Here is a 13876-nt window from a genome sequence, read left to right on the forward strand (position 1 = left end):
ACTGTCTGAAAAATCAAAATTAGAATTGATAGTTATTCAGTTAATCTGTGAATATCACCACACATTACCTTTTGATGCTAGAATGATCAATGATGAGGTGACTGAAGATGGACCAGGTTTCTGCCCTAAGGAATTCCTGCAGCAATGTTCTGCATTGAAGTGATTGGCCTTCTGCAATTTTAGCCACTGTATCAGTCTTGATTCTGGGCAATGGAGAGTTTCTTATTAACTTCCATTGGTTGCAATCTTCGTAGGGATCTTTGACGTTTCACTTGTCCAGATGTTGCCTTGATGTCCCACTCATCTCATTTATTTTCTCCATGCATGGCCCAATGATGCTGAGTAGTCTTTGCAGAGTCCAAACTGAATAACAGAAAGTATACTATTGGCAAAGAAAAGCCAACCAACAGCAGAGTTAATAATCTCTTGCACATCTTTGCTGATTAATGAGAGTAAGACACAACAATTAACCAGATTGCATTTATCATTGCCTTTTGAACGCTGGGTTATTTTCTACCTTTATTGCATAGCCAATTGTATTATAGCTAACTTGGTAAATATCGTTTGCAAATAGAAGTTCTAGACACACCTTCAAATTGCAGACATATAGTGTTTACTGTAGTGCATTAAGCTGTATCTTGATATCATTAGAGAGAGAATAAAGTTAGCTTAAGACTGGTTTATGTGATAGTGAGGACTCTGATAATCATCCATTTGGCACTTTTGGTTCAAGATGGTCCTTTCATCTTTTGATGCTGTCTTCAGTTGAATTCTGTTCCATTCAGCACTGAACCAGGAAGGGTCCCCTGACTTGATGATACTGGTGCAGTTAAGTTATTAGGTATATGTTGAACCATGACTTTACAGAGATTCTTAGTTTCAAACTGTTGGTTTAGAAAGTGCTAGTACACTAGAGTAGACAGAAACATGATTTTAGTGTGAAATTATCAGCTCATCTCCACAACTATTGCACAAGTGTGTTCCATATTTACTTAATGAACCAAATTTACTATTTCTTGCTGCTTTGGGATATTCAAACTTGGTTCCAGATATTACTTCCCCAGGAGTCCCATTTATTATTCAATTTTCCATTCCATTTGGTCTGTACTCTATATAGCTTGTCAGTGCAGTACTTCACTGTTTTCCCTGAATTACCCAGTTAACTTTGGCGTCACAATTGATTTTTATAGTTTACCCTCACTCTTAATAAATAATACAATTTAAATCTTAAGCACCCAATCCTAATATAGACTCTGAACCTCTAATCAGATATGTACACGTCACATAATGCTAATACCTTCTTCAGGTTAAGAGTATTATGCTAATTAACTGAAATATTGCATTATTTAACATTTACAGATTTGAGATGTATAAATCAGTTTTATATTATTTGTACTTTATTTCTATTTATATTAATGACTTTTCATTGATTGGATAAACAGTTTCTTCTTCCAAATGATTTGCTTTAGTCTGTAGTATGAGAAAATATTACACCTAAGTTAATATATTTTGCTATTGAAATAAAAATTAGGAATCAAATACATACTTTTAATTTAGCTGTACATTTTCACATTCTTGTTTGGTAAATTATTTTGAATACTTACATCAACTTAGAAAATAATTTCATTTAGATTTACTAGTAAATTAATGATTTACTATTACCACATTATTAATAATGAAATTTAAACTTTGCATTTTTCCAGCAATGAAGTAGGAGTCATTTGCATGTGAAAGATGACAAATATTTGTTCACCTAAAATTTAGTATTAATTTTGCACATTGTGGGTAAAGCAACTACAAATTACTATTTTGTAATTTGACCAAACCAATTTTTATAAATTCCAGTTATGCAGATCCCTGATTTCAGCTAGAGGGAAAGAGGAATCAACCACTGTTGTTCCAGGAACTGCTATTGATTTAGAACCTTAAGACCAAGATTAAATTATCTTCCAAAATAGATCACATAAAACAAAAATCTTGGGATGTTATTATTAAACAAGATATCCCTCTATCTTACAAGAAATACAAAAGTGTGGTGGTTAGTCATTGACTAACAACCCAAGCTCTGTGCTATTATTTCAGAGAAGTAGCTGGAGAATATAAGTTAAAACAATTAAATAAATCTACGATTTATATTTTAAAAGTCTGTCTCAATAATGGAAACTGTGGAACCATCACTAGAAGATAAAAATCTCCCTAGTTCAACTAATATCCTTCAGGGAAAAAATCTGACATCTTTCCTCACTTTGTCTATATGTGACTCCAAACTTTCCAATATGGTTGACTCTTGAATGCCTCCTCAATTCAAAGGCAATTTGGAGATGGGCATTTAAAACTGACACTTTTAGCCAATTCCACATCCCATGAACAAACAAAATATTACTCTCCTGTGGAATGTATATAAATATTTTATTTTACTTACTGCTTTCATTGATGAGATTTTTGTAAACATCCACACTGATGAAGATGGCAGAGCTTGTTACTGAAACATCAGCTAAAATCAATCTGAACCCAGCCCGAAGCCTGAGAAGAGTTTATTCGTCATGTAAGCCAGGAAAGCACTAGATCCTCTTTCAACATCCATACTGTACTTAAAATTCAAAACATGGTGTTATGTCATTAAGTATAATTATGAACTGCAAATTTTAAAAACCATTAAAAATACCTGTACTTAAATCATTTTCATATTTATGTTGATGTACATTTATAAAGCATTTGTCCCTTACAGTACTATTATATAAATGATTGCCTATTTGTTTTGTGCTGAACAGTGAAGTAGCAGTTGTTTCAAATGTAATATACAGTATTTCTGTACCTGTAGACTGTGTGCTTAGTCAATGATTTACACACAAATAGTTTTTACTCTACGTATTTTCTTAAAACACTTCACGTCATTTTAAAGCTATTTTAATAAACAATTGCTTAAAAAATCTATGCTGGTAGTACCAAAAACTGAAAAATGGAATCAATCTTAATGACTTGCAATTGAAGATGAGGTTAATTTATCATAATCACATTTAGATTTATTACTACACATTAAGACAGGACAGTGTAATTTTGAGGAAGAAAAAGTTAGCTAATTTCTAAAGGTAACAAATCAATGAAAATAATTGCAAATTTTATAGTTTTTTCAAGGCTTCTAAGATTTCCAGCTGTAAAGGTTATTTTTAAAAGGAAATGCTTTAAGGTTATGCCTTCTAGTCCGATCACAGATTTATAAATCACTTAATTTTTGTCTGGGAAATAGATAAAGGCAGTTTTTACAGAATGGTTTCTGTATAATAAAATGAAAAACTCCAATGACAGCAGTCACAAATTTGACATGGATCATTATTCAGTTACTATATTTCATGCAGGAGAGCTCTACTGATTTAAGTTTTTATAATTTCAATGGCTTGGAATAAATGTATTAATATAATCATAAAGATCTAGTTGGACAGCAATGTTATTTTATTTAGCAAGTTAATTTTAATATTCATAAAATATTATGTTGGCTTTTTTAAAAATGAAAAGCATCAGGATGGATTAACTGCAGAAAGAAATGCTCGTATAAAAAAAAGTTAAAGTTACTATTGTAGATTGTGCTAAGAATTTCTAAATATTGACAGCTGCTGAAGTTTTTGAAACATGCCCCATGAAATTATGAAAGATAATTATAAAAGTGTTGAATAGTAGATTATCTGACCCATGATCTTTTACATCAGCAATTAATAGAAAGCAATTAAGGGGACAGCATTACACTGGGCACTCAAGCTGGTCACTTAGATGCTGAAACACACATTGGCTACATTTTCAAAAGTACTAAACCTCTGTATTAAAGGCTGGAGCATCAATTCAATATTTTTGAATAGCACTGATATTTCAATAATTTTGAAATAAGATGTATGGAACAAATGTGGCAAAATAGTGAGTTACAATACTTCAGATATTTTTAAAAATGGATTTCGTTTTTAAAATATCAGAGAACATTTATAATGTATTCCAAATTAAATATACTTCTAAAATTTTGGTAACAAGATTTCTTCAAAAGGCATGGTAAGAATATTTTTTATTGCAATATTCAACAGCACATCTTTCTTCAGCCATTACAAATCTTATAGACAACTACATGATTGACATTACATAATATATCTTTTACCTTATGACTTATTTACACATGCAGTTAGTACTGACATCATGCTACATACTGTTAGTAGTAACATTCCAATTTACTTACAAAATATGAATAATGGTTCCTTATAGGAAAATACATCAAAACAGCTGGAATGTGCATTAAGGTGCACCTCAGCAATTTAAAGTCAACTCAATTCAAGTTCAATTGATTATACAGACTCTCTCAATGATCCCTTTTCCCCTTAGTGCACAGATCACAGAAAATTGAAAATAGAGTGCAAACCCATAACAGCACGTCTAAATACTTTCAGAATTTTCAATGTTTGAATAATAACTTTCACCTTGGCTCTAATCTGGTATCACTTTCTATAGTTTCTTGGAGGAAGCCATGCACAAGGTAAATAGTGTAATTCAGCTGCATTCTCAGTGTTTTAGCTCTGTTTATATATATTATATGTCAGTGCTTCAAATAAAAGCAAGTCTATACATTTCAGCATAAGAGATTAATTTTCCTCATAAGGTAATTTTTATAGTTGAAATGCTGAGAGACCATTTACATTCCTTGGGAAGTTCATATCTTATAATTTAAAATGAAAATATTCTGTACATGTTCTGTGCCATAAGATTGATTTGGTGAATATATTCTTAAACATAACTTTACATTTACGTACAAACTGAAAACTTACTTTACATTCCTGAATTGTGCACAAGAAATCTAAAACGTTTCTACTGAAAAATCAAAACTATTTACAAAGTAGATAATGTACATAAAAGTTTATCATAATTTCAAAAAGACAATCCCAAATAACTAATGGGGCATTCAGTTTAACTAGCCAAATACAATAGGACAAGAAAATGCTTTCCATTGAAAGTGCAGTAAATATACAGGTAAGTAATCAAGTGGACGTAGGGCAGCTGCACTGTACAACAAAGCATAGATTGCTAAAATATATATTTTGTAAGCTAAAAATAGAACTCCAGTGTTCTTAATAAAAAAATAGTTTACAAGGAACAGGTTTCAAATGAATATGGAGTGGCAAATAGATATCTAATAATTAGCAAGAGAGCAAAACATTTGGTTTAAGCAGCAACATAATAGAAAAAGAACACACACATTTGCAAGGCTAGTTCTCAGGAATTAGAGTGTAATTATTTGTTATAATGTGGTCATTAGGATTTATTAGCTGAACCAGAAGAACGCCGCAATTTCATAGACATACGACTCTTGCTAGCACGAGGTGACATTGGAGAGGCTAAGTCGATCCCGTCCACCCCCTGTGCTGCAGGACTTTCGGCCTGTTGATTCTCTGGGCATGAGCCTGCAAAACAGTGGAAAAGAAACTAATATTTGTATACAAGATAGCCACATGGCTTCTTTTTGTAAATGCATTAAATAAGACTTCTAATATTACCCACTGGAGACGAGAAATGCTTAGAATTTTACAAGATATTGTTATACTGTGAAAAGGACAGAAGATTTTGGAAAATTAAACTAAGTAGATCATATATACTTTAAATCGTATTGTTAAAGTAACAAGGTGATGCATGCTTAGAAGAAAAGTAGTAAACATGTATTATAGTAGGTAAGGAATTGAGAGGCTTTCAGCCCACACCCAGAAAAGTGCAAGCACAAGGAATTCATTGCATGTTAGGCAGTGGCTATGCAGTGTCAAGTGGACCAGTCCTGGTCTAGTGAAAATACAAAAGGATCAATAAGAAGTTTTGTTTGTTTCTGCAGGGCTCTGTAGTCAGCAGAATTCACTAATGATTAAAAATGAGGCAACTTGGTCCTTACTTCATTGAGATTAAACTTGAATAGAATTATCTCCCCACTGTGGGTGGAAGATAAAGTAAAATATGTTTAAAAGAATGTTGAAAAAACATACCACAAATTCCAACTTAAAATTAAGTACAAACATTAAATACGTTAAAGTAGAACTACCAGTCTAGCACATTGACACTGAACTAAGCACTAAAGTTTGTAACATGACAGAGGCAAAAATGGAAGCTTGATTATATCCGCAGCACAACTGAATTACAATAAAGCATAAACTAAGAGGCCAAATTAATTTGGACTGATGAGAGATCATCTCAAAAATATAATAAATAATAACAACCCCATATTTGCTAAGTCAACTAGATTTGAAGGAATATTCAATTTAGGTAATACAACACCTCTTTACCAAGGATACATCTGAAACAGGTCTCAAATAAAAAGCAGACACCTTAGCTACACAATTTAATTTCCACCCATTTTTAATCAAATTGAAAGTTTGATCTGAAAAACACATTAGCAAGGAAAATATTTTATGGTCCTCTGCAGTCCAAATTAAAGCATTATTTGGACTGGAAATGTAATTTTACGGAACATTTGAAATTATATAAATATAATGAACAGTTTCTTTTCCATGAAAGTATTAACAATACATTTCTTTCAATTACAAAAAGTTAATCAAGTAAACAAAAATGACAGGTTGAAGGAATTTGTTTTTAAATTTTACACAGCATACCATTCATAGCTAGCGTGAATGACCTTCCGTTTCAAGCCTTTGCCCTTTACCTTGATGAGCCCAATGTTTTCTAGTGGAGGTTTAGGAAGAAGAAGAAATATCACAGCATTTCTTTCTTTAAAATGAAGAAAATGAAGCAAAAAATTGAATAGGACAGGAACAAGAGAAAGGGGGAAAAAAGAGAACAGGTGTGAGAAGTGACACAAATACTAAAGTTGAAGGGTATTAATAATTAAAGCACAGAACAGAGATAATGAGCAGAATTCCTGATGCCACACCTGACAAGTCTGTATCTGAACACCTTTAAACTGATATGCACTGTGGGAAATAAGGATATTTAGAGAACCATACTCATCTCAAATACTGAACATTTCATACAGAAAACCTATAAGAAGTATCCAATAGAAATGCACTGTTAGGTCTTATAAGCACAGGATGCCTTTAAATGGAAGATTCAGACTAGAATGACGAAATGTTATGATTGCAGTAGATTCTGCTGGTTCACTGTTGACAACTCAAAGTATTACTAAAATATTAAATTGAACCTAGGGATCTCTGCACTTAAAGGGAAATAATACTGGAGCAAGCACATAATAAAGCATTTGGCACTGCATGTTGCACACAACAATTAAATACTGTATATCTAAGAAGGGAGCAAAGACACAAATATAAAAAGACATTAACTCCTCACCTGTCCAGAATTCCCTCATTATAATGTTGCACTTTCAATTTGAATACAAAGATAATGGATGGATGGGGTCTCCATGGGCTCTGATTCAGTTTGTCAGTGTCTACTAAGTCAAAAATGCAACTATATTTTATACTAAAATCCTTGGTTACTGAACTTTTCTATCAAATACTGCATATGAAGATGCTGGGGAGGCAAAGAGAAAGAGACAGAAAGGGAGGGACCACAGAATGACAAACATTGTAGCAGAGCTGGTAGTAATTTGGCTGATAGCTTTCAATGTCACATGAAAGAAAGAAAGCATTTCAGAAAAAAATCAATCCGCAGATTTCGTTCACTAGCCCCAAAGATTACTGTACTTTAATGCTCAAAGAGCCTGTGTTAAATATAATGTGAATTTCTCGCCCATTGCCCTTTAAAGCAAGTTATAAAGCTCCAACAATTTCTAGATGAGTATTTATCTACCTCAATATCCCTCCAATCCTTTTATCATATCCCCAATTCTCAGTTATTGATCTCTCTGTCAAGGGAAATAGATAAGACTTGTTTATTCCGCTTTGGTCATTCATAGTTTTACAGATCTCACATCTTAGTCAAGTCTCACATTTGATTTGTTTTCAAGAAAAGAAACCTAACCAAGCGGCGATCTCCTCAGACAAAATCTCCACTCCTTGTGCAATTTTTATATATTTTCTCTGCATTATCTTCAGTCTTAACACATTATTTATGTAAAGCACTGATTAATACTGTGTATATTACTGCTTTATATAATATATAGGTTTATAACCAAGAAGAACGCACACTGATCGCAAATTAGCAAGAAATATAAAAACTGCCAATAAAAATACTCAGAGAGGTCAAAGTGAGCATTGACTCCTTAGAGATGAAGCTGGCAGGCAGGGAAGAAACCATTTAGGAATTACTGATATTTTGCAACAGTATTTACAGTCAAATATACCATGAGCATCCTATAAATACTAAATAATACAGGGGAGAAATTAATATTCTCACTGTCACTAAAGAATTAGCATTAGGGAAATTAAAGGGCTGAAGGCTTTATGGCTTGCATCCTAAAAAAAAAGAAGTGGTTTCAGAGACAGTGAAAGCATAGGTGGGAAGAACTGGAGGATTGGAAGACTGTCATTGTGTTGTCATATTTAAAAAGAGTGGGAGGCAAAAAGCAGGTAACTCTAGTCCAGTTAGTATAATGCCAATTTTGGAAAAATGTCAGATCATTAAGGCGAGCATGTCTGACAAATTTATTAGCTATCTTTGAGCGAGGGTATCAGTCAAAGTAGATAAAACGGAGTCAGTAAATGTGATACATTGGAATTTACAAAAAGTATCTGACAAGGTGCCACATGAAAGATTATTTTGCAAATTAAAACTCATGGTATTTAAAATAATATATTATTATACACAGATGATTGGCTAATAGGAAGCAATTGACAGGAAATGAGTATCATTTTCAGATTGGTAACCAATAACCAATGGACATCAGTGTGGGACCATAGCCATTTACTATATGAATGATTTAGAGAAAGAAACAGACGCACTTGAGGTCCATCCAGGAAGATGCAACATAAAAGGAATCTGGAGGTCAGAGGGGCAGGAGTCCTATGAAACTGACCAGATTAGTATATACTGTTAACCATTCATTTTTTTTTATTTAAGGACAAATATATATTTTATTGGAGGCATTTCAGAGAAGATACACCAGAATGATCTTGGGTTGTACTCTCTGGAGTTTAGAAGAATAAGAGAAACATACAAGATTCAGGGGAAGTCTTACAGATCAGATGTCCATCTCATGGACCAGAGGGTGTAATCTTAGAATAAGGAACACGTATTTAAGAAAGAGGAGGATGTTTCTTCTTCCAAAGTGTTAAACGTTTTTGGAATTCTTGCCCCACAAATTTGAATTAGGGAATACATCCAAAGCTGAAACAGAGAGGATCAAGAATTATGGTAGAGGCCTGGAAAATGGACTTGAGGAAACTTGGATCAGCCTTAATATTATCAAATGGCAAAGCAGGTTTGAGAGGGCAAATAGTCTACCTCTGTTTTTTTGTCATGGTTTCTAGAAAACAGCCCATTTCACAATTTTCTGTAATACAAAGGCATGCCCTCTGCATTAAAAAAATCCATTGAAAATTAATTTATTTATTATGCTTCCAATCCAACTCCCACCCCCAAACTTAAGATACAGAATAAATTTTGCTCTCCAGAACTTGTATTTGTGGGTAATGATTTGTGAATCCTGTAAGGGTAAATTTCCATTACCCAAACAGCCATAACGTGAGCATCGAATGCACTGGCATCTGTGAACATTGTCTCCAAGATTACTTTGTTTAGTAAGTGACTATTTATTGTGTATTCCTTGCTTCAGTTGTTCTTCTCAAATGCATTTCCTCACATTTGAATTGAACAATATTTGTCATTTTCTTTCAGCACTGACAGATCCAGTGATAGTTTCCAGCTGCCAACGACTTCTTTTCTCATGATCAAAAATTTCTGGGAACTTCTGACCATTAGAATTCCTAAACAGTACAGTTGCTTCCTGCTGCTCTGCCAATTCTGGATTCAACTTGCCACCTTCCCTCAGATGTGACAGCCTTTTAGTTTTTAAGATTAGTGAGAGTAGGTAATGTAGGTAGTGGCACTAAAATGCTTTAAATTACTAGAAATAGGAAAAAAGGCCTAAAGTGAAGAAAAATAAGCATGCCACTTCCTGCACTTACCTCTTTAACAAGGTCAACAACCCCACGAAAGGATAATCTATGCTAGCCGTCACTGCATCAAATCTGAGGGAGCAAATAATGAGCGTATTTGGCCTTTCAGCCCACGGCAAGATGAACCTTGCCTAGAGTACAGACTCGTTTCTAACTTCTGGATTGCAATATACAAACACTGTAATCAGGTGCAAGCCATTCTGCATGGAAAATAACATCAGCAGTTCCTTGGGGAACTATTGGTATTAAGTATAGTATGTTTAGGCTCATTTTATTTTCAGATTAGGGGATAAACGTTGTCCATAACACCAGTCTAATTCCTACAACATTCTTCGCTTAATGTCTATCTAAACGATAATATAATTATCATTCTGCACTATTTAATTAATGTTCAAACAATGCAAAGTTTTAAAGACTAAAGCTTACATGAGCATACAGAACTGCGCAAAAGTCTTAGGCATCCTAGATTTTTAATATAAATTTTGTTTATGATTTTTTTTTGCATTCTGCATTAGTGCCAGTAGAAAATAGCACACTTTAGATTGCCAAATATTCACTTTCTAAAAATTAAATGTTACAGAGAAATTGTGGTATTTCATTAAAGTAACATATTAACATTCACTTTTCAAATTTAAAAAATGATTACTTTGTAGGTATACAGCCCAGTGCTTGATGGAACAAAGATAATGAACAGATCAATGACATAATTAAGGAGTTGAATGAACTAAACAAATTAACTGAAATAGAAATGGGTATAGAAGGAATCAAACTGGGTGAAGGACAACCAAACTAAAAGGTGAGGGTATGGCAGATGTAAGAGTTTAAACTTCAAATAATCAATTCTTACACCATGGCAAGAGTGAGCAGAGTAAGACACAAGGTGGTCATCCTGCATCACCAATGTCTCTTCCAAACAGAAATTTTGTGGCAGACAGGAGCTTCAAGATGTGCTGTCCAAGCTCTTCTGAAGGAATACAAAGAAACGGGCAAGCAAGGCTGAGGACCAGAAACCGAAGTGGAAACAAAGGCAAGAGACTCACCTGTACACAAAAAAAAAATGCAAGGACTGGAGTGCTCTGGACTGACGGATCAAAACTTTTAAGTCTTTGGCTCAAACAGGAGGCAGTTTGTCCATAGAAGAACTGGAGAGCGCTACATGGATGAATGTCTGCAGTCAACAGTGAAGCACGGCAAGGTTCCCTGCAGGTTTGGGGCTACATTTCTGCAAATGGATTTGGTGATCTGGTCAGAGTTAACAGAATGCTCAGTGCTGAGAAGTACAAGCAGATTCTCATCCATCACCAAATACCATCAAGGAGGTCTCTGATCGACCCCAACTTCATTCTGCAGCAGGATAATGACCCCAAACACACAGCCAAGGTCATAAAGAACTATCTTCAGCGAAAAAAAAACGAACAAGGAGTTCTGCAACAGATGGTTTGGCCTCCACAGTGCCCTGATCTCAACATCATTGAGGCTGTCTGGGATGACATGGGGAGAGAGAGAAGCAAGCGAGACAGCCAGAGTCTGTAGAAGAACAGTGGCCAGTTCTCCAAGGTGCTTGGAACAACCTATCAACAGATTTTCTTATAAAACTGCATAACAGTGTGCCTGAGATAAATGATGCAGTTTTAGAGGCAAAGGAGGGTTACACCAAATTTGACTTAATTTTTTTTTTTACAGTTTACTGCTCTTTATAGTTTTTTTGACATTTAAAAATGTTTCATTTCATCATTTTTGAAAGCATCTTTGCTTTATAGATTTTTTTTTACCTGTGCCTAAGACTTTTGCATAGTTCTATATATCATAGTACGATCTGAACATTTTAATGCCAAAGTAATTGGGTAGAAGTTAGCAAATTCAAAGAACATAAATCTATTTTTATCATCTTCTTTCTTCTTCAATCATCCAGAACCTCAATGGAGAACAAGTTGCATTTCTATAGTACTGCAAAAATTAATAAAGAATTCCCACCGCTGTCTGGAAGAAGTTTGTACGTTCTCCCCATGAACGCATGGGTTTCCTCCAAGTGCTCTAGTTTCCTCCGACAGTTCAAAGATGTGCTCGTTAATAGGTTAATTGTTCATTGTAATTTGTCCTGTGATTAGGATTAAATTGGGGGTTGCTAGATGGTACAGCTTGAAGGGCTGGGAGAGCCTATTCTGCACTGTATCTCAATAAATAATAAAAAAAATTAAAAATTGCTATCCTTAGACTAATTCTCTCACTGAAGACGGCAAGGAATTAATCAAATGTGCGTGGTACATGACTGCTTATCTAATATTTGTCAATGATAAGAAGAGCTTTATTTAACTTAGCACTGTAAGATCAAGAATACTTTTTCCTCACCAAATATGTCACAACAAAGTCAAATTCCTTTGCTGACTGCTCTCCCAACCCAAGTTCTAAGTATGTCTGTAATGCCAATATCTTTGTTCTAGCAGGTCCAAGAAGAAACACATATCCTATTCACAATAATATCCTTTTCCTTTATGACATCCCCCAATTGCACTACTAGTATGGCAGTAATGCTGATACTTTCATGCACAACTGCTTGCTTCTCACAAATGTCTTCAACTTGCTAAGATTAATCAAGTAACACCCAACAGAGCTGTACTGAGAATTATACATCACAAAAATGTGGCTGAATTCTCTGTTTATATGTTTTAACTCAGAAACAGAGAACCTGTAGGGCCTCTCTGTGGGATATCTTGTTGGTAATATTGATTCCAGGACTTCTGAAGAATCAAAACTATTATCACTGGCATACGTCATGAAATATGTTGTTTTGCAGCAGCAGTACACTGCAATACAGAATAAAAACAATATAGCACTATAGCATTACATATTTATATATAAATATACACATACACACATGAATTAAATTGAATAAGTAGTGCAAAAAGAAAACAAAAAAAAAAGAAAAAATAGCGAGGTAGTGTATATGGGTTATTAGTCCATTCAGACATCTGACAGTGGTGGGGAAGCTGTTCCTAAAACATTGGATTATGTGTCTTCAGGCTCCTGTACTTTCTTCTTGTTGGTACTTAGTACCAGAGGGCACAGCCTCAGAATAGAGGGACGTCTACTTAGAACAGAGATGAGGTAGTGAATCTGCGGATATCATTGCCACCGATGGCTGTGGATGCCAAGTCATTGTGTATACTTAAAGCTGAGGCTGATAGGATCTTAATTAGAAAAGGCATTAAAGGTTACAGGGAGAAAGCAGGAGAATGGGTTTGCAAGGGATAATAAATCAGCCATGATGGAATGGCAGAACAGACTCAATGGGCTGAATGGCCTATTTCTGCTCTTGTGTCTTAAGGTCTTATAATGCCTTGTTTATGCACCAAGGAGAGCTCCATCATGCAAAGTGGGACAGACTGAGACCAGGAAATGGAAGTCAAAGCACTGCTAGATGTCTGGAATAAATTCTGGAAACATGCACATGGAGGGAATGCTAACGCATTGAGGAAAACTGTATCAATATCACAAATGAATGACCTATTTCAGACTGAACTTAGGTACAAAAAGGGAGAACAAATTACCTAAAGCTGCGAAATTCAATACTGGGTCCCAAAGGCTGCAACATACTCAGGTAAAAGTAGGCTTTTCAGGACCCTCAGTGTGGGGGTGAGCACTCACCCTATCAACCATATTCTCTTTGTCATATTCATCCTCCAGCTTTATTTGCAACTTTAAGCCAAAATGTTCTCAAAAAGTCTATGACCTGAAACACTAAAATCATGGAATATTCCCAACAATGATAGTGGAGTACAGCACAAGCCATCATATTCAGCAAGAAATGCCAACAGATCTTCCTTAGCTTCCTC

At 34.6% G+C, this 13876-nt stretch overlaps 1 protein-coding gene across 9 annotated transcripts in view; it reads right to left on the reverse strand.

The window, feature by feature from the left end:
- Positions 1–4033: 4033 nt before the first annotated feature.
- Positions 4034–13876, reverse strand: part of ralgapa1 (Ral GTPase activating protein catalytic subunit alpha 1) — a 220530-nt gene continuing 210687 nt past the window's right edge. For 5 of the 9 annotated variants that reach the window (XM_063049877.1, XM_063049870.1, XM_063049896.1 and 2 more), the window contains 2 exons: positions 6624–6693; positions 4034–5432 (listed from right to left, as the gene is read on the reverse strand). In XM_063049877.1, the coding sequence (XP_062905947.1) occupies positions 5342–5432; positions 6624–6693 (161 nt within the window). In that variant the 3' untranslated portion in view covers positions 4034–5341. The remainder of the gene's footprint in view (positions 5433–6623; positions 6694–13876) is intronic. The other 4 variants (XM_063049886.1, XM_063049925.1, XM_063049913.1 and 1 more) reach the window with 2 other exon arrangements.

This window comes from Mobula hypostoma, chromosome 1 (genome assembly GCF_963921235.1).
Source record: "Mobula hypostoma chromosome 1, sMobHyp1.1, whole genome shotgun sequence".
NCBI classification, from domain to species: Eukaryota; Metazoa; Chordata; class Chondrichthyes; order Myliobatiformes; family Myliobatidae; genus Mobula; species Mobula hypostoma.